The sequence below is a fragment of the Fukomys damarensis genome, unplaced genomic scaffold (assembly GCF_012274545.1).
Source record: "Fukomys damarensis isolate Sample0158 unplaced genomic scaffold, DMR_v1.0_HiC HiC_scaffold_35, whole genome shotgun sequence".
NCBI lineage: Eukaryota > Metazoa > Chordata > Mammalia > Rodentia > Bathyergidae > Fukomys > Fukomys damarensis.
Window position 1 is genome coordinate 5,907,746 of NW_022900947.1, and position 21,729 is coordinate 5,929,474.

General features: G+C 42.0%; 1 protein-coding gene across 1 annotated transcript; it reads right to left on the bottom strand.

Annotated features, from left to right (window-relative positions):
* Positions 1–5,266: 5,266 nt before the first annotated feature.
* LOC104874737 (zinc finger protein ZPR1-like) lies at positions 5,267–10,350 on the bottom strand (the record flags this gene model as incomplete). Its single annotated transcript, XM_033758788.1, is given in 3 exon segments — positions 5,267–5,343; positions 9,097–9,313; positions 9,316–10,350. Coding segments are annotated over 3 exon segments (1,329 nt in total), but the record flags the coding sequence as incomplete, so codon positions are not given.
* Between the last annotated feature and the right edge of the window lie 11,379 nt (positions 10,351–21,729).

A 21,729-nucleotide genomic window follows, 5' to 3' on the forward strand; every position in this document is an offset into this window, starting at 1 on the left:
TGTCTCTCTAACTGCTAATCCTTGCTTTCTTTCGTAAGTCCCTGTCAGTCTAGAAGTCTAAATCCTCTGGTACCCAACAGCCTTTCCCTTATTTGAAGATGTTCTGTGGAATCTCTAGCCTTTTCTTCTTCGTATTCAGCATCTCAAATCCATCCCTTCTACCTTGGGCTTTTAAATTATAGCCCTGAGCTCTTTGCTATGTCTGTCTTAAAGTGTGGTGTTAAGAGTTTAAAAAGCAAGATGAAATTACTTCAGCTGGGCTGTTCTACACATTTTAAAAATAAGAGCTTGCTTCTCCCAACAAGGCTTTAAAGTTAGACAATATTTTGCACTTTTTTTAAAATGAGAAAATTGAGCTCAGAGAAGTGAAGGTTTATCTAAGATCACACAGCCACAAAGCAATGGTCCTGGGACTTAAAACTAGGTCTGGTTTCATCTGTTACTACTAACCTGATTGAATTAGACTAGTCGTCCCTGCTTCACCAGCATTCTTGACAAGCCAGAACTGATTACATGAGCCTGAAGGGTTCTACTGAAAAATTCAAATTCTCCAAGCAGCTGGAAGTTGTAAGTCTTATGGATGGAAGTTAATCTGAAGCTGAGCTTATTTGCTGGAATTAGAAGTCCTTGAAATTTGAGAAGGGCTCTTTGTTGCCTGAGCTGGCCACTTTCTCCTGAAAGGGAGAAACAAATCTTGTGTTTAGTTTCCTTTTGTTCCATTCTGTTTTTCCTAGCACAGTGAGGCAGTGTCTGAATGAGGATACCTCATACCTTCTCAGTCTTCCCTAATGCTCTTTGCTCAGGAAGCCCCGAACTTGGGGCAATTTTTAACAAACGTGGCAGTTACTAGATTTTGACTAGACCACAGCATTCTCCTTTTATGCTGTTTTTTTTTTTTTTTTCTCTCTGAACTTGTAGAGTCAGTACAGCAGCTACCTGGCAGTAGGGTGGGAAGAGGAGCTCTGTGCCACAGGGGATATGGGAACCCAGCCTTGTGCTCTAAGCTTCAGGCCCCAGTCACAGTGGCTGGCAGCCCCTCTGGCCAGTGAAGGCAGACAGCCTGCTTTGTTTTAAGGAGGCAGCCTTTTGGCTAAAATCAAGAGTTTTAAGGAGACAGTTGGAGGGCTGTCCAAGGTCAAACTATCACAACAAACAAGACTGGCAGAAGCATAAACAAATCTCAGCCCTTTCCAAAGACTTCTGGGAATTCCCTTGGAGATGAGTCACCGCCCTATGTCAACACAGGAGAGGGGCTCTAGGGTCTTTCCTAGCGCAGGGCTTTTGGTTCTCATTTTTCCTTTCACAATGAGAGGTGAGGAGCAGAGGGCACCTAGGAGTGAGGTCTGAGAAGCGACCTGACCTCTCCCTTCTCCAATATGCAGGTCTCCTGCAGGAAGAGGAAGCAACCACCCTGCAGGCAGGGCTGGGGACACAGCCTGCATTTTCTCTCCCCATAGTCCCGACCTGGTGGATGAAAATCAATGTGATGATCAGGTGTGGATTTTGAAGCCATTCAAATTGTTCAGATTTTCAGATTAGGGATTCTAAATTGGTAAAGTTTATGCAAATGTTTGAAATGTTGGCGTGGTGGAGCACAAGTGCAATTCCTGCACTCAGGAGGCTGAGGCAGGAGGATCACTGTGAGTTCAGGGCCAACCAGGGCTACATAGTGAGTTGAAAGCCAGCCTGAATGACATAGTATGTCTCTCTCTCTCTCTCTCTCTCTCTCTCACACACACACACACACACACACACACCTCAAATCTGAATCCCTTCTTGTCTCATGAATTTTAAAGGATACTCAACCCAAACTCTCAATTACTTTTGGTGGTAACTAACCTTAACCATGTGTGTGTGTGGGTGGGGGTTTGTGCATGTATACATGTGCATATATGCATATACGTAAAATATTTTTACATACAACAGCTGTTGTTAAGAAATAGACCTGAATTTGAACTCAGATCTACATCACACCATGTTTTTGCCACTGTGTGAGTCTCACATACTTAACATAAAACTGAAGCTTTCTGCCCATTATTCAGTTAGACTTTGTGGCATACCACAGGGCTAAGGAAAGAGCTCATGTTTTCTGATGGATTTTTCTCTTTCCTTCTCTTCTTTTTTTCCAATTCTCCTGACCCTCCATGGGTAGTAGATAAGATCTCATCTGTTGCTTGAGTCCACTCAGTATTTACCCAGGGTTTCCCTAGGTGTGTTCACAGGGGCTGTGGAAACAGCAGACAGGGTCACTGACCCCCGCAGATCCTGTATTCTGGAGAAGGAAGTGGTAATAGACAAGTGCTTCTGATATACAATGGGACTCAGTGCTAGGTGCTGTGAGGAAACACAAGTCAGAGTACAAGGAGACAGAGTGTTACTTAGGGCAGGCGGCTGGGTCAGTCTCCTTTCAGCAATGTTCTGAATGGAATAAAAGTGCACGGCATACAGATATCCAAGAGAATATGTTGGCAGAGGGCCCATTAGTAGCACTTATCCATATTTCTTCTGTAAAGGAAGACTGCATTTCAATCACCAGTTTGTGTTGGAGGAGTGAACTGCTCAGTGGAAGGTGCTCTGGATGCTGAACCGGTGCCACAATTACGAGAAGACCCTGAATCTGCCCAGAGCTCCCTGCCCACTGCGACTCACAGAGCTGTTTCTTCTGATCATGGCAAAATGCTTGCAATAGGGGTTATCTTGGAGATGGGTTTACTTTTCTATTGAGACCTACAGTGTAAATATTTTAGGTTTATGGGCTTCAGGATTTCCTTCACAAAGACTCCACTTTGCCACCAAGGCACAAAAGCATCTATGCTAACAGGAAAACAAATCAGGTTGGTTATCAAGTGACAGAACTTTATTTACAAAACCAGGCTGCAGGCTTCAGGCTGTTAAGCCTGGTTTGTAGTTGTAAATCCTTGAAGGGTTACCTGAAGCTTGGATGGGTGTGTGTCCTTCGGTGAAAGAAGGGCTAACTTGTGTGTGGTTAGGATTCTTTCTGGCTTCTTCTCCTGTTTCTCTTCTTTCAGTACTCTCTGTGCCCTGATCTGTTGCATCATCCATGATCTGGGCTGGTCGACTCATAATCAAGCATTTTTGCAACCCAAAAGTAAACGTGGTTTCTGAGTTGGGGGAAATGAGCAAAGGACCAAAAGGAGGCTCCAGGGATAGCTTGGTTGCTCATGCTTCAGGACATGAACTTCCCGCCCACTGTTCTGAAGGCCCTGAGGCCTTTGCTTTGCTGCTCCAGTGATGTTAGTTGAGTTCTGGAAAGCTCAAGATGCTAGGTAGGAAAGATGAGATGGGCCCGCAGAGTTAAAACCCAATTATTTGCACTCTACTAACCGATGCCTTAAAATCACTGCTGTGCTTTGCTCCCTAGATTAATTTTTATGAGAGCAACAATGAATATGTCTACAAGGGGGTTACTGCTATGAATGCATCCACCGGCCAGTGAGAGGAGAACTATCTGCAATTTCCCTGCAACAGGCCAACACCCTTGAGCATTTGTGGTCTGAAGATGACCCTTGGAATAGCAAAAGCTTCCCTGGGCCTTTGGGCTCACGCGTGTACAAAATCAGGCTGTCACGTTACATAGGTGTGACGGTGTCATTCACAAACCATTTGAACCAACATGGCAGCCCTAGAAGAAGGGATGATGGAAAGCGAGTCTGACCTTCAGCAAGAAGCACTGAGTCACTGTGAGGACAGCACTACCTCCCTCATAACAGTATGGTGAAAATTAAGTGAAGAATGAAAAATTGCCTTGCCCTGTGCCTGGTACCGAGTAGGCACTCAGTAACTGATGTCTTCCTTCACTGAGTAGATGAATGAAGGTGTAGGCAAGTAACAAATCGCAACCTGACAATTTTATTTAAACCGTAGAAAAATGGGAAAGGTGGATTTGAAACATTTTCTACCACAAAACTAAAATAATAAGTTCTAGAAATTTCAGCCACCCACCGATTTCTGATTGCCAGGGTCCTTTCCAGCCAGAGTCCTCCTCCCCAAGCACTCTCACTTGTTGAAGCTGGATGGTACTGACCTCAGAGAATGGAATGAAATATTACCACTGCATTCATGGTCTCTCTCATGATATTTTTAGGTAATCTGAACATACGATATCATAAATTATGGTAAACTGCATTTTAATTGTCTATATATGGAGGATCTTAGAAAAGCAAGAGAGGAGATTTCTTCATGCCTCATTTAATACAATAATCTGCTCCTGTGGCCAGGGTGCCTCCTTGCCTAGAACCTGTTGATCATACCTTGTACCTTCCAACTCATGGTCTCTTCCACCTCAGTGCCCCATGCCTTGGATATTTATCACCTCCTCTCCCCCAACCAGAGGCACAGGGGCCTCACTCCTCATCGTTTTCCCACCACACCAGGTCATGCTTTCTTACGTCAACAGGAGTATAGATGATTACGAAGCCAGGTGCTCTGTTGCCCCCAACCACAACCACTTGCTAAATCAGTAGCTCTTGGAGAGAGGGCAGCACTGTGTTAATCACTTTCTGATCTGCTGAGTACAGTTCACTGACCACCAGGACCCATCCATCAAAGCAGTGTTTGTGGAGTGGATGCTTGATGTAGATAGGTCCATAACTGCAATGTGGCTTCGTTACTACTGTCCTGGGCTCCGGCCTTTATCTGAGTGTACGTTATTAGATACATCTCTGGACTTCATTTTCATCAACTCCATTTGTTCTTATCTCCTGTCATTCATAAGAAACTTGGTTATCTTGTCTCCCAAGTCACAGAAAACTCAAAGATGACTTACAACATGGCATTCTTTGAAACAAGAAGTTTAAACATGAAATTTTGTTTTTCATTCTTTTCAAGGAAAGCAGGAAAGTAGGTAGGTGGCAAGGAAGAGGGACCTCATAGCTCTTCACCTCATGCTATACGTCAGGCTGCACGTAGGGGCTTGATTGGCTACTGCAGGATGAGACCGTGTCCAGGAGGAAATCAAAGCCGGAAGTGGTGAGCCACTGGCCATGACCACCAGCTCTGTGGATGGGACGGACAGGGCTCAAAGCTGTGTGGGACTCACCATGACACTCCACATAACGCAGAGAACAGGGAGAGTAAGGGGTTTTGGAGTATAGGGAACCCTTTTGGACAACTTGCCTTGTAAAATTATAGGTTTTCAAAAACTTATGTGTGTTGTCTTGGGGAACTTTGCTGCCAGTGGAAACCTTAGGATTTGTTAAATTCCTGTGCTTAAAGGAAACATCCACTTCGACTTCAATTTCAGAGCCTAGTTGACTTCACCATCTTTAAGATGTACTTCATCTTTGTTCTGTATCACAAGTGGGTCCCGGGAGAAGTCAGAAGCTAAAGTAGAAAGCAGACAGTAGAATCTGTCCTCCATCAAACTCCCTTTTGATTTATTTATGGCTGAAAGCACGAAAAACTTCTAGAGAAGGAAAAAATTCTGCTCTGTCACTCATACGGTTTAATCAGACCATATCGCTGATACTTCAGTTCCTGAAGCCAATGGCATTGCTTAAAAAGGAAAATTGTAAATTCTAAGCTATCAAATAGATGGCATTTTCTGCCATTTCTTTTAGGTGGCATTTAATAAATGCTCCAAGTATTTTTCCAACATTTTATTGCACTCAACCCATACTGCTGACAAATTGAAAGTATAATCTGCTTGGCAGGTTTTACAAAAAGCCAATCTTCATTGTTTAGTTCTATTGCTTCAAACTGCAAGAGGTAGGAGCGGCTGTGAGTTCAGGCTTTTGAATCAGTGCTATTTTTGAAACCCTACTCTAAGCCTGGTGGGTGGAATACAGATGCAAATAACACCTTTAAGGCCTGACAGTGTAGGAGGAGAGAGAGAGAGAGAGAGAGAGAGAGAGAGAGAGAGACAGACGTTCAAAGTACGCTACAGTACTACAAGTGCAAATGCTGTTTCTGGAGGACAGAAATGTTAAAAGGAGGGATATGTAAGTCCTGGATGGGAGATTTATTGAGGGTTTGCTGAAAAGGGGAAGCCGTAGCAAAGATTTAAGTAATGTGTGGGAGTTTATCAGGTATAGAATGTGGTAAAAGGGATGGATTGAAACAGAAGCAATAGGACGAACAAAAACAAGTAGGTATGGATTTGTTAATCAGCTGTATGTGATTACTGCACAACATTACATACATTGAAATATCACCTTATTGTCATAATATATAGAGCTTATTTGCTAATGCAAAATAATTTTTTAAAAATGGGCATGAGCCACTGTGATAGTTGAAGAAAAGTGAGATAAGGTAAACAGTACTGCAGTTTCAAGTCAGTAGGAAGACAAGTGTAGTGGGTAGAACAAAAGACAATCAGGGAAAAATGAGTTAACAGACTCTAAGGTACACTCAAACCAGGCAGTGTGAAATATCCAAATACCTAAGACTTATGCTTACACCCGTTCGTTATTTCAGAGTGATTTGGCTAAATAACCCATTAAAGAATCTTAAAACATTTTTAATTAATTTCCAAAGACACAGTGAATACACTCCCCTAGTCCCTATCCAAATATTAATCCCTACTTATTGTTGTTAAAGTTCTGGAATAAATACAGATACTTTAAATCCTGGATTGCTGAAGTTAACATTCTTTCTTGAAAGATGAGGGGAAAAAAAGCAAACACTCAACATTATTAAATCCTACCTCTAATTAAAATTAGTAGGGGATTTAAATTAATATCCAGAAATAAGCCAGCAGCTCAGAGAAAGGAATACAAATGTTAGGAAATGGTGATATTTTCCAGCAAATATCACTAATATTTTCCAAACACATCTGCTTGAGACTGGAGTAGAGGAAGCAAGAAGTCACTCCTCTGGTGGCTTAGCAAAGGACTGAGTAAAAACATTCACATTCCAAGGCCTTAGTTTTGAAATCTATCTTTGAGGCTCTCAAAAATAAAGATAGACTAAGTACATGGCTCCAAGTGTATTCCTGAAATTTCTGCAAAAGATCTTTTTTTAAAAGTGTCTAAGATATTCATGAGTCTGGCAGGGACAACTTGTGATTTCTGCTACTAGAGAACACCTCATTTGCAAACCCAGAGTCCACCCTGATTACCCTAGATAAAGCACACTGGAAATGTTCTCAGGAAGTCTGGAGCTTAGCTTTAGCCAACCGTCTTGTCCTGCCTCTGAAGTGGGAACAGAGTTGTCGTGAGTGATGTGTGAAGGGTGTCTGTGGATGTGCGTGGTGTCAAGGGCTCCATCCCACTTGAGTTCAAGGCCACTGCCCAGTAAGGAGCTACCGTTGAGTTTCCTTTGGACTCTCACCTTCACTTCTTCACTCTTCTACACTCCAAAATAGGACCCTGTTGGGTCCCTTTTCCACCCCGAGAGATGATTAATGTAAGTAAGTATCAGAATACAGCCTACCTGTGGTCAAAATCTTTCATCAGCTCCCTACTGAGTATGGAAAAACAACTATTAGATACTTCAGCCCGGTATCCCTGATGGGTCCTGCTGTTTCTTCAAACTTATGCTTCTGGTTACGCTACATCCTGCCTGCAGGTCATGCCAAACTATGGCCCCACTCTGTGTCTTTGGACAGTCTCACTCCCTGGCCTCTATTTTATTCTGCTGCTACTTATTCTACTAAGGAGACAATGTTCCAACAAAACAAAATTTCCAACACTGAGGACCACCCCAAATTCCCAAGTAGGTGGGCACCCTATTCCTTTCCTGAGAAAGCCTCAGTGGCTTTCTCAGAGATGACTGGAGACTCCTGCAGAAAGGGCTTGCACTTTATCTGTCTTTGCCCTCAGAGTTCTGCTTAGAATTGGCATTGGCCAAGTTTGGTAGGAGTATTAGCCTCCCATTGCTGGATGACGATGTCTGATGCTCACAACTTAAAGGAAGGGAGGTTCAATTTGGCTCATGGTTCAGAGGGCTCAGTCTGTGCTTTGCTGGCTTCAAGATAGAAAAAGTGCCATCCTGTAATGGCATGGTGAATGGTGGAGGAAAGTTGCTCACTTCTTGGCAACCAGGAAGCAGAGAAAGAAGGGAGGTCACACCTTTGTGGGACACACCCCCAGCTCCCCTTCTGCAACCAGCCCCACCTCACAACAGCACATTTAACAATGAACTCATGGATGAGTGAATCCATGGATAAGCAGAACAGCCCCATGATGAAATCATCTTCCCAAAGCACCACATCTGAGTTCCAGACTCTTGGGTGATATTCTGGACCTAAACCATAGCAATAAGCAAAGCTCTGTTCCATCCATGCATGCAAGACAGGTCATTATTTCTGTTTCCTCCTGGAATCTCTGAGAGGCTTACTAGAGCTCAGCTGGAGGCCAGGTCCAGCTAATTTCCACGATCTGCAGGTGGGTGATAGGGGCCAGGAGGCCACAGTCAGGCTCAGGAAATTTTGGGATGCAAAGCAGACTCAGAAGGCCTGCAGAGGGGCTGCGCTGCAGGCCTCTCCCATGTGGAGGGATTTGCTCTTCAGAAGCTGTGGGAGCTCTGTGGCCTCAAGCTCCTTTCAGAGGAGAGAAACTGTTTAAGGTAACATGGACTTTGGTCACACTTCAGACATAGTATTCTAAGAGAAAGTAAATATCAGAAGCCTTCTCCCAAAATCCTTTCCCACTGCACTTTTCCCTCCCTCTGCTCAATCCAATACCTTTGTGACCAAGAATGCTGCCGCACCTGAATGGGACTCTAGCAAGCCACCTCTAAACCTACTATCCATTGCTCTGCAGATCTGCTGCCTTAATATCCTTCCTAGTACCCATAATTGAAAGGACCAGAATAAAAGGACAAGAATGCACAAACAGTAAAATTAGCACACATTGAACCAGAAATTGTCATGAAATCCTATCAAACCTGCAAAGCAAGTATATGTTGTAAGATTTCAAAAAAGGAGAGACTGAAGTTCAAAGAATAAGCAGTTGCTTCTTTTGCAAGAACAGCCTGGATTCAAATCCTAGTCTTTTCTCATTTATTTATTTATTTATTTTTTGTTTGAAGGCCATCATTTTATTTTATTTTATTTTTTGGTACCGGGTATCGAACTCAGGTCCTTTCGCTTGAGAGGCAGGAGGCAGAACCATTGAGCTAAATCCCCAGCCCAGCCCTCCATCTTCATGTCATTGAGCCCTAGCTCCTCGTTCTGGTCAAAGGTGCACTTCGAACGCTCCACCTTCATCTCTGGACCATCCGGAGGTTCATGCTCATTCTGCAAGTAACTGTTTCATGCTGGGTCATTCATAATAAAGTGGGCCTTTATGCTACCCTCAATAATCTGGTCCAACTTCTGACTAAATTCCTGCAATATCTCTGACTGGCCAGGGTGACACTGGAACTGTCACCCAATGTCAAAGCGTTCTTGGTCACCAGCTCCCGGAGATCTTTCAGCAGTCCTTCCAGGGTAGTGAACTTGCCTCCTAGGACAGCCATTCCCAGCTCACATTCCAGCTCTGGGGTTTCCACACTACATGTTTCAGGCTTGAGGAGGCCTCTGGTCAAGTCTTAGGGATCTGTGCTGCAGAGTGTGATCTTGGTTCCCAAGGGCTCCACTGCTCCTCCAGATTTCACCTCATTGGTTGGTCCAATGACCACATTCTCACAGATGGTGGCCATGATGATCATCTCCTTAAACTGGGGGATCTGTACTACCTTCATGTTGGTCTGAGCTGGGGCGTTGCATTTCGAGCAGTTTATGTTGAACTGGAGCACTTCATTGCTGAGATCTTCTTCCAGCTTTTCTTCTGATGTTTCTGCTTGGAACCCCAGCATCTCATCCTGCTGCAGGGTCCAGTTATAGTGTGTGATCACCAGGGCATCATTTTTCTGGGGAGCATCTGGGTTTTCTACAAAGCTATTCCCCGAGGCATCATCGATGATCAGAGTGAAGGGGGAGGCCACTTGCTTTAGTTCCCTCAGTTTAACAATGAACTCATCGATTCTTTCAGCTATGGCTTCTTTGCTTGGCCTTCTGGTGGGCTGGTCCTGCTCCAGGCCAGAAATAGCACAGTTGATCAATCGTCCAACAGTGGTCAGAGCTCCCTTCTGGCTGAAAGCTGAAATTTCAAAGTCCAGTTCAGGTGTCCTTGTGGCGGCAGAATCAGTCATCACCACTTCCCTGTTCATGTCCTCCAGGCCCCTGATGGTCAACGTGTAGTGCACTCCCTGGTCCTGGATCCTGACTGCTGATTGGATCTCCATGTTGTTACAGTCACAGTACTCACAGGAAAAGGAGCTCACCATTATTTCTCTGAAGAAGGGGATCTTGGTGAGCAGGAGACATGTCATGCCATTGAGGTCACAGTTCATGCACAGCCACTTGATCTCAGTGGGCTGCTGTTCTTTGTCCTCGGCGCTGATGGGTCAGGACCCTGTCGTTGGTGGCTGGCCCGGGTGGGGGAGGGGTGGTGGTAGGACCCAGGGGCCCAGGCTCTGCTGCCCCACTGGCCGACATCACCCCATGCATGTAGCTCAGAATTCTGCTTCCCCGTCTTTTCCCTTTTAAATCACTGCAGGACTCTTGGTGTTGTCTTTACATGACCCTCAAATGCACCTGATCTGGAAGATGTAGCCAATTACAAAGATAAATCAAGACCTACAAAAAAGAAATTTGTGCACAGGAAACAATTACAGCTCCAGAACAAATTGTTGTCTTTGCTTTTCCTATTTGTCATGCTTTCAACTTTTCTTGAGGTTATTTTTGCTTAGTGGAACATCAATATCTTTATGCTCTCCTATTTTATTAAGTATATTAAGCAGGGGAATTTAATTCACAAAATGTTCTTTGAAAAGTACAAATGCTTTGCAAATGGATGAAGTCTTAAAATTATTACCATTGTTCTGAGTTTTTCTCTTGCTACAGTTTGTTGGTTTGTTGTTTCAGCTAATCTGATTGTTTTATTGTGCATAGATTTGGTGGAGCCTGCTAATTGCTTTCCCCATATCCATTTGTCCTGACTCCCTTATTAATGGAACTTTGTGTATTTACTCACTGGCAATGCACCCAGCTAAAATCTACGTTTCCCATTTTCACTAGAGGACGAGGATGTCATGTGACATATTTTGAAACAAGTTCATGTAGGCAAATGTCACTGGAAAACCCTGTAAAAAAGTGGGCTAGCCAGTGTCCTTTTTGTCCACTTTGCTTTCCATATTTTCTTCTGTGGAATGCAGGCACAGTGGTAGAATTGTTGAAATAGTAGTAGCCATGGCCATGCAGACAATGCCAGGGTAGCCACAAATACTGTCTCTGAAATCCCTGCATCAGAAAAACCAAAGCCAATGAAACACCTACTTCTGGATGTCTTGCTAGGTGGGAAAAATTACCCTTCCTCACTTGCTAGGGTTGTGTTTTATGATTTTATATTATATGCTGACAAACTCAATCCTTAAGTGATGCAGTTGTAAAGAGAAATCAAAACATAGCATGTGGCCTTGAACTATGGGTCTTCGATCTTTTAAGGGGTGCTCCAGCCACAGTTCTTGCCTTTATGCCTACCAAGTATCCATATTTTAGCAAGAGTGATCTTTCCACTCCCTCGCTTAAAGTTCTACAACAGATTTTCCTTGCCCTGCGGACACAGCCTCAAGCCCTCAAAGTGATTAAAAGCTTTTCCTGGATCTGGCACCTGCCCACCTCTTTGACCTGTTAACAGATTTCACTGTGCTTTCTCTCATGCAGCCACATTAATCTTCATATTGCTCCAATGTACCACATAATCCTTGGGTCTTCTCTTCTGATATTCTCTTCCATTTGTATGCAGCATTCTCTCTAATCCCACTCTCCCTTTATATATAAAAACAAATGGAACATTATTCACAACTCCCTTTTGTAATGAGTCTTTTTCATGTCTTGGTGGCTATTTCTGATAATTTGCTTTCTCAAAGCCTTGCCCACTTGATTGTCAATCCAGTGAGAGGAGGGGTCCTGGGTGTCTTGTTTATGATAATATCACTAAGACTTTGTTTAGTGATCGACATAACACAAGCATTCAGCTCATAATATGAGTATCGACTTCAGCAAGTCATCTGTCTTTCATAGTCTGCTTTTGGTAGAAATCCAAATTAAGACTTTTAATGTGAAGAACTTATCTGGGGAGAGGTCCAAAGAAAAACTTAAAAAGTGGGGGAAAGAAAGAGGAGGGAAAAAGGAAGAAGGAGAGGGAGAAGGAGAGAAAGAGACAGAGAGGAGAGGAGAGAGATGAGAGACAGAGGAAGAGAAGCGAAGAGAGAGCAGAGAGAAACAAGGTAATAAGGAGGGCAATGGCGTTTTCTCCCCAGGAATTCTGAGAGAAAGGCCAGAATATATCTTTAGGTTGTCTGCTGAGGGTGAGAGAGGGGGAACTAGGGCTGTTGCTTCCCACCAGCTGGCCTGTGGGGATGACTCAGAACTGCGAGCCTTTCTGGAATTCAGGTAGAGAAATTTTGACTTCAAGAATGCAGGGAAGTAGACAGATTCCTACAAAATCCGCACTAGCACAGCTCTTTTCAGCCAAGACTCATCAGGCAAAAAGGAGGCCTGACAAACACCTGGGACATTTCTGCGGATTGAGTTACTGATTATATTTGCACTGCCGACCTTCTAACAATCTTTATTTGAACTATTTATTTCCATGCAGTTTAACTTGCTTTGAAGCTGTGGAATCTGTTTCTTCTTAGGTTAACATTAAGTGACAGGATGGTGTTTATCTGAGTTAAGCAGAACCCTGTCCAATCACCCCAAGAGAAGAGCTGATGGAGATCGCGAGATAGGCAGAACATCGCTGACTGAAATGGGAAAATATGTAACAGACATGTGCCCATGTGCCGAAGGGTTTGGCTCCATGGACAGAGCCAGAGGCTCCCATTCGGGAGATTTGGGCTCTTTTCTACCTATCTGTGAGGTGCAGGGGAACTGGGCAGGTCTATGGAACAAAGAGGACTACTCTTATCAGGTATATCTGTTTAAAAAATACATGCAGAAAGTAATAAAGATGAGGTAAAGGCAAAATGATATAGACTAGAAATTCGGGGTCACATTATTCATGGCTTTAGTTTAGCTATGCCACATTGGAAATATCTTTCAGTCTAAGTTTCAGCTTCTTTATCTGTTTAATGGGCAGAACATTAGTCCTGCTTCACTGATGTGTTTTGAGGGTCAGTGAAGCGCTTAAAATACACCAGCATGGGGAAAGTATTCAGTACAGGCTACAGTTATTTTTATTGGCGTGACGGGCACTTACACTAACAATAACATTCTTTCAAACAATGCTTTCCGTACATTATTACCGTACTTGTGACTTTCCTCTTGTGATGTTTACACAAACCGGGCATACCTTGATAAGCTTTGTCTTGCATCTTCTAAACACTATTCACAGATCATTCTCCTAGTGCTTGTAGTTCTTAATCATTGGGAATTTTCAATTTAGAATGGCACCTGGGGCTTCAAATGATCCATGCAGAGAGAATGGGTGATCATTTAGTGTTCAACCTTAAAGCGCCTATCTTTCATTCACCCCAGCTCTTTGCCTCTCTCCATCACTATCTTGCTGATGGCTGGGTGTAAATGAAGCACCACCATAAATTAGAATGGCCAACCAGGAGTCATGTGTCTTCTGATGAGGGTCAAGGCACTAAATGGTGGAATTGTTGGCCTCACCCAAACCCCTTTTATAACTCTAATAAGTGTCGGTCCAGCACATCTGCACATTACCCTGAGCACTCTAAGGCACTTCAGCCTCGAGGTGCAGAGCTGACGCATTAACGGGGCTGCCTTTCACGTTTAGGCTATCACAAGTCTCCCTTCAACCATGACTTTATTTGCTGATTACAGATGGAAGCCAAGTTTTCAGGAAGCAGAATGTTCAAGGAGGAGGAGAGCTAGAAGTTCAATGCATTTTCTATGAGAGGCACTGTATTACTTTTAAAGATCAAACTCTGCTCAGATTTGTCATGGCATTGTAGAACTGGAAGGGACCTAAGGGGTCTTCTAGCTGTAATTGCTTTCTTTCACAGATGAGGAAAATCAGGCCCAGGGAGCTTAATGAATTGCTCAAGGTCATATTTTGCAGAGTTTTCAAGCTTTGAAGAGAAAAAGGACCACCCGAGGGGATCTTATCACAATGAAGATTCTGATTCAACAGGTCTGGGGTGGGACTTGAGATTCTGCATTTGTACAAGATCCCAGAAGATACAGCTTCAGGTGTGCATAGCAAAGGCATCCCATGAATGGGATTATGAACCTAGGACACTTCCATATTCAATTTATGAATTTTTCTTGTACATACTGAGTGATGTCTGTTGCTGGAGATGGAATGTTCAAAACCACAGTGGCTGTGAGTGATGACAAACCTTAGTTACTAGGGGATAAAGTTTTGCATTTTCAATAAGCAGAGCCCGACTTTGCAAAATCTGTAAGCAAATTCTCCATTGGCCCATTAGTTAGTCAATTTGAATTTCATGGAAGTATGGTGGATGCTCTGGTGCACTGCACAGGAGAACCACTTTTAGGAAGAAAGAACAAAATCCTGCTGCTGTGGAAATGCTGCTAGCAACCAATCCTCAGCTTCAAAACAGACCTCAGCTCAAAAGTGCTCAGTTCCTCAAGCTCATGGCTCTTTTCTGGGATGCTTCGCATCCAATGGCTGCTTCATTGACGTCCTATGTAGTCGCTTTTCCTGACCTCCAATTGTGTGACTGGAATACATGTTTATTAATAGGCGAATTGTGGCTTCTCTAAATTCACGTTGAACTCCCCAAGTCCAATAGTGTAATGGAATAAGAAATTTAGAGAAGTAATTATGATAAAATGATGTAATCTGGCTAGACCTTAATATAATATGAACAATGCCTTTAGAACAATAGGACGTCAGGACCTAGACATGAACAGAAAGAATAGCAACATCATCCAGCCAAGGAGAGAGGCCTCAGAAGGAATTATCTCTGCAGAAACTTTCGTATTAGACTGGTATAAAATTATGAGAAAAAGATTCTGTTATTGAAGTCACCCAGTCAATGGAATTTTGCAACAATGGCCCCAGGAAACTCCTACAGCATGTCTAGTAATTGTCACAACTCCCAAAGTAGTTACTTGGCTAGAGGAATTAAAAACCTTGGAACAGGAAAGGCCAAATATAAATTCCCAAAGCCATGTGTTGCTTGGCCAACAACAAATGCAAGATGATATTGCATACCAGGGCAATTGACAGAAATTAGCATCACTCAAAGTCTTAAAAGATGCCAAGATGGCGGTCCCTATTATTTTGTAGTTTACTCCAGCAAAATCCACATAGTTCTTGGAGGTCAATAATAGAGCCATTGTGGATTCATCCAAATAGTAGCCCTGATACTAGCTGCATAGCCACGTGGGGAGTGCTTACCAGATCAGGTAGCATGTTTCTAGATCTGAGGCATGTGTGTCTAGAGAATGACTTTCTTAGAATAAAGTTTGCATTGTACTTTACTGGGCCACAGGATATATGTACTGTCCTGCTCAGGCTATGTTAACCCTCTGATCATAACACTTAGTAGTGATTTGAATATTCCAGGGACAGCTGAATGTTATGCAAAATATCAATCAGTTCATAGCACTGATGACACTGTCTTAGGAAGGCTTACATGGTCCATCTGTATGTCAAACAGAAAGCCATGGTAGTCAGTGACACAGTCTTGATCAGAGCAGAGAAGCCAGATGAGCCTAGCAGATTGGAAGCCTTTGTGTGATGCATGCACACAGAGCATGGGAGATAACCCATTCAAGATCCCTGATATTTCTCTTCTGCCAAGAAACCAGAGAAAGAAGATACAACATATAACATGTATTTATTTATATAGATCTTAGCTTTACAGAACTTCTCCTATTAGTGAATGAACAAATAGCCTAGGGATTTACAAAGTGATATTCTATTTTAGTGTCAGCCTTCTCCCTGGTCTTGCACTAAGTTAAACAATTGGCATTTATTTCCTGTACTGGGGAGAATGTCTACTTTTGATGAGGAGATGAAGCAATACAGTGGTGTCTGTATGTAAATTAGTAGACACTTAGTAGTATTTATTTCCTGTCAAACCCTGCAAAGCTTAGCTTGTCCATTTAATGGCAGTAATTTCTTGTTTACATATCTGTTATGACATAGGCTGGATTACAGAAAGCTATCTTATAATATCAGATCATAGAAACACAAGTTTAACTCTAATAGAGCTGTTTGAGGACCAAATGAGTTAATACACATTAGATACAACAGTCCTCGGTTTGTATTTGTCACTCAGAAAGGTCAGGGCTTGATATTCTAGGGAGTAGAGAGTCATTGTGAGCTGTATAGATCATAAGAGGAAAATTGGGAAATATTACTGTCCTGGGTGATGGCAATGGAAGGAGATTAGATGAGAAAAAGACTCAGACCAGAATAGCATTTCACAGTGTTGTCACAGGGCCACGTGTGGCAGATGATGCTTTGTTGGGAGGAAGTAGAAGCTGCCATTTTCATTGTGGGATATTTGGAGCATCCACGAGGTGTGATAAAAATATACAATGAATAATTAAATCAAAATGTCATTACAAGAAAAGACACATTGCCATTAATTCTCCTCCACATGCTCCCTCTCACTTTGAACTGTCTTGTCCTATCATTCTTGCCACTCTGGGAGTCTTCATTCACGGGTGTCCTTAGAAGTCTAACCAAGAACACAATGAATACCGCTGCATGAGGCATCCAGAAGAAAGGCAGGCCAGTGAGAAACATCAGCCTGTGTCCTCATCCACCTTATTCACGAGACCTGGCACCGTGTGACTTATGGCTCTTCTTCAAAGTTAAAATGACCTTGAAGTATAAACATTTTGAATCAGTCCAGATTTCCAGGTAACCATGATCATGTAAAGAAAGACATTCACAAAAGAAGACTTATAGAACTGCTTCAAGAAAGTAGCGAGAAGAGGATGTGTGCGTTCCAATCAAGGGAAAGTATTTTGAGGTGGATTAATGGCAATATGTCTTTTACTATAATAATTTTTAAAACTTTTCCTGTATTTTCAGCCATACCTTATACACTCCCCAGTAGCAGTTCTCCAGCTGTGTCAACAAAAATATTATCAGACATTGCCAGATAGACTCAGAGGGAGGGGTTAAAATTGATCACGGCTGAGAACCACACAGTTAGAGGCACTGGGTTTAGGAGGGCTTTATGTAAAGCAGGGTGAGGAGCTGATGAACTGTTTTTGGCATCTTGTGAAGACAAACCTGGGGGACTTGGTGACTGATTAACCGGAAGTGGTCAGGAGAAAAGGTTAGATTGAAGATAACAGAAGACAAGTTCTATGTGTTTCCGGAACACAGGCAATAACGACCATGTGTATAGACAGAAGGAAGGTGGTTCACGCCAAAAAGCAGGTGAGCTTTTGTTTCTGATTTTCCAGGAGGACATCCTTGAGAGGTCATCTCTATCGTTTATTTGTGGTAGGTGGTTTTGCACGCATTATCACATCTAATCTTGAATACCATGGCTTTCTGTTCTCTGCACACATTGTGAGCTTCTGGAACTAAAAATCCTTCCTTGGGTCACAGGGGTTTTATGAGCTATAATGATGTAGAATCTCTTCTTGAGACTGAGAAATCTGGTTTTTTCCCCTCTAAGTTCCTGTGTCTGACTTACTTCGTGTAACAGGATGCTCTCGAGCTCTATTCGTGGAAGGGTAAAATAAAGGAGAGACGGCAGCAAACAAAATGGCAGACTCTGGCAGTATGAAGAGGGTCAGCGAAGGGAGAGAAGAGGAGGCAGGGAAGGGAGGTAAGGAAATTGAAAATCATCAAGATATGCTATCTATCAATCCCCTCAAAGCATCTAGTATGCACTGTAAATATACACTAAAACTCTTAAAAAGACGGAAAAGAATTTGCAGAAAAAATTAAGTAAGAATAATGAAAAAACAAGGTAATTTCCTCTGGGTCATATATTTTACAATAAATAAGAATCAGTGCTCCGTTCTTTGTTTTCCAGACCTTACTGGATACAGAAGCCCATGCTGGTGGGGGTGACTGACGGTACCAGTACAGAAGGTGAGAGAGACTTGCTTTCCCCGGCAGTGAGGCTGGCAGGGTCCCCCTGCCCTGGGTGACTGCAGAACTACCTGAAGGGGTTCCATCAAATTTGCATGACCACAGTCCCCAAGAGGCTCTCAGTACTCCTGGCCTCTCCCAGTAAGCAGACAACTTTGCCATGCAGTTCGGATTTGACATGCAAAGCACACACTCACGCTCCTGAGATTCATAGGACTGTGTTTTCTTAGCTTCAAACAGAGGCATATTGGTGCTAACTCTGCCTCCAATGATGTATTACTCTAATGCTTTCAAGACTTTTTCCCCGTCTGTATTCAAACCCCTTTCTTTGTATGTTAGAGCAGGTGAGTCAGGTAGTGGAGGGTTGGTGGAATCAGAGGTGGGCATTGGCCACTGAGCACAACACGGTTGTCCTAGTGTTGTGTGAGTCCGCTGCTGTGGGAATTGCAGTGTGTATGTTGGCTTCTCCACTGCAGAGCCTGGGTTTGCTGGCTCAGTATAGAAATGAAAGGTAACAGTTAATCCAAAAGTGTCATTCTGTAAAAAATGGTTGTACAGCCAAAAGGTACATACTGATGTATACAAAACGTGCCTCAGAAAGTATTCACAATAAGTTGTCAGGCACAGTTGTCTCTGGATGGAATCAGCAGAGAATCGGCACAAAACAACTTCCTTTTCAATGTGTGCACTTTTGGAACAGACATTTCATTCTTTCCCATGTGAAGAAAATATTCCGAAACAAGCACACTGTGGGAGAATTTGCTGCAGTAATAGCATTCAAGCAGAGGGTAGCACTGGGAAGGGGGAATGCGGAGATTCTGGAAATACTATTTATGTTCCCTTTTTTTTTAGTGGGATCCTCACGTAGTGAAAATTCATCGATCTGTCCCCTGATAATAATTGAACTTGTCTCTGAGTATGTTATATTTACTTTCTTTTTTTTCATTAAGTTTATTGGTGCAATTTAGATATACAATACAGTTACATTCATCATGAGGATCTTGTATCTTTACATGGTGTACTTTGGTTCTTATTTTTTCCCCATTCCCCTGCCCTCCCTTCACTCGCTCCACTCTATTTATAAAGACTTTGTTTCCATGTTTTTCCTTTTCACATATTGTTTGTTTTCCCTTCTTTCCTTTCCCCTACACCTCCCACTTCCCCTACTCCTTTAGACATTTTCTTCCTATTTCACAATATTAATTATACATTTTGATCCTTATTTGTACTTTTAGTTTTTTATACCAGATAAACTATTTGGTATTTGCACACATGTGTCCTACTTATTCCACTTTAAGAGTATGGCCTCCATGCACATACAGTTAGCCATTCTTTCTGGGGTAAGATGGAAGCTCAGTGTTGTTTTTCATCTGCATCTCTCGAATGACCAGTGATGTTGAATATTTTTTCATATGTTTATTTGCTGCTTTTATTTCTTCGTCTGAGAAATATCTGTTCATTTCAGATGCCCATTTTAGAATTAGGTCTTGATGTTTTGGGAGTCTGATTTTTTGGAGGGTTTTTTTTTTGTTTGTATTGGGGATAAAACTTGGACTCTTCTGCTTGTGAGGAAGGTAGCAGAACCACTGAGCCAAGTCCCTGGCCCTGGAGTTCTTTATATATTCTAGATATAATACCTTTGTCAGAGGAACAGCTGGTAAAAAATTTTTCCCACATTGTGGGTTGTCTCTTATCTCTGCTTATGATTTCTCTGGCAGTGCAGAAGCTTTTAAAATGATGAGATCCCAGTTGTTTATTCCTTGTGCTAATTCCCATGCTACTGAGGATTGTTCATAAAATCTTTTCCTACGTCAATGTCTTCAAGACTTCTACCTCACTTATCTTCCAGCAAGTTTAGTGTTTCTATTTTAATGTTCATATCTTTAGTCCATTTAGATTTGAGTTTAGTGCATGGTGAAAGATACAAGTCTAGTTTTAATATTTGACAAGTTGAAATCCAGTTTTTCCAACACCATTTATTAAAGAGGCTATCTTTCCTCCAGTGAGGGTGTTTGGTTCCTTTGTCAAAGATGAGGTAGCTGAATATGTCAGGAGTTGTTTCTCCATCTTCTAATTTGTTCCACTGATCCCCAGGTCTGTTTCTTTTGCCAGTACCATGCTGTTTTTATTACAGTAGCTTTGTAGTGTAGTTACAAGTTGGGGATTGTGATAACCCCTGCCATTTTCTATTGTCCAGAATTGCTTTTGCTATTCTGGGTCTTGTCTGATTCTAAATGAATTTTTGGATTGTTTCCTCTAGTTCTGTGAAATACACTGTTGGAATTTCAATAAGGATTGCATTGAATCTGTATAGCAGTTTTGGAAGTATAGTCATTTTCACTGTATTGATTCTTACTACCCAGAAACAGGGATGTCTTTCCATTTTCTTATATCCTCTTCAATCTCTTTTTTCAGAGTTCTGTAGTTCTTAATGTAGAGGTCTTTTGTTTCCTTTGTTAGAATGATTTTGGATACTATTATGAAAGGGACTGTTTCCCTAATTTCACTCTCAGTAGGTCTGTCATTTGTGTACAAGAAGGCTATTGATTTTTGAATATTTACCTTGTATCCAGCTACTCTGCTGAATCTGTCAATTAAATCTAGAAGTCTTTGGCAGTGTTTTTTGGGTCTTCTATATAGAGTAATGACAGTTTCACTTCTTCCTTTCCTATTTTTCTTTCTTTTATTTCCTTCTATATGTAACAGTTGTGGCTAATGTTTCCAAAACTATATTGAACAGGAGTTGTGACAGTGTACATCCTTGTCTTGTTCCTGACTTTAATGTGAAGGTTTTGATTTTTTGATCATTTAGTATGATGTTGGCTGTTGGTTTTTCATAAATAGCCTTTATCAAGCTATGATAAAGACCACCTATTCCAATTTTCTGTAGAGTTTTTACATGAATTGGTGCTGAATTTTGTTGAATGCTTTTTCTGCATCTATTGTGATTAACATATGGTTTTTGTCCTTGATTCTGTTTATATAGTAGATTACATTTATTTATCTATGTCTGTTGAACCATCCTTGCATCTCCAGAATAAATCCAACTTGGTCAGGGTGTATGATCTTCTTGATGACCCTCTGTATTCTGTTTGCCAGTATCTTATTGAGGATTCTTGCATCTATGTTCATTAAGGAGATTGGCCTCAAGTTCTCTATTTCGCTTGGGTCTTTCCCTGGTTTTGGAATCAAAGTAACACTTGCTTCCACGAATGAATTTGGAAATATTGCTTCTATTTCAATTTCACTGAAAATTTTTAAGAGTAATGGCAGTAGTTCTTCTCTAAATGTCTTGAAAAATTCGGCAGTGAAGCCATCAAGATCTGGGTTTTTCTTAGTTGGTAAATTTTTTTTTTCCTCATTGAGTTTATTGGTACATTTTAGGTATACAGTACAGTTACATTCATCATTGGGATCCTGTACTTTTACATGACAGGTCTTGGTTCTCATTTTTTCCCCTTGTCCCTGCCCTCCCTTCACCCCTCCTCCCCTCCCTCTTTACAAACACTTCATTTCCATTTTTTCACTTTCTCATATTTTTCCCTTTATTAGTTTTCCCCTACCCTTCCCACTTTCCCTACACCATTAATTATGTTTTCAGTTTCACTGATTGTAATTGGGGTGTTTAGAATTTTTATATCTTCTTTGTTCACCTTTGGTAATTCATATGTATCTAGAAATCTGTCCATTTCTTCTGTGTTTTCCATTTCATTAG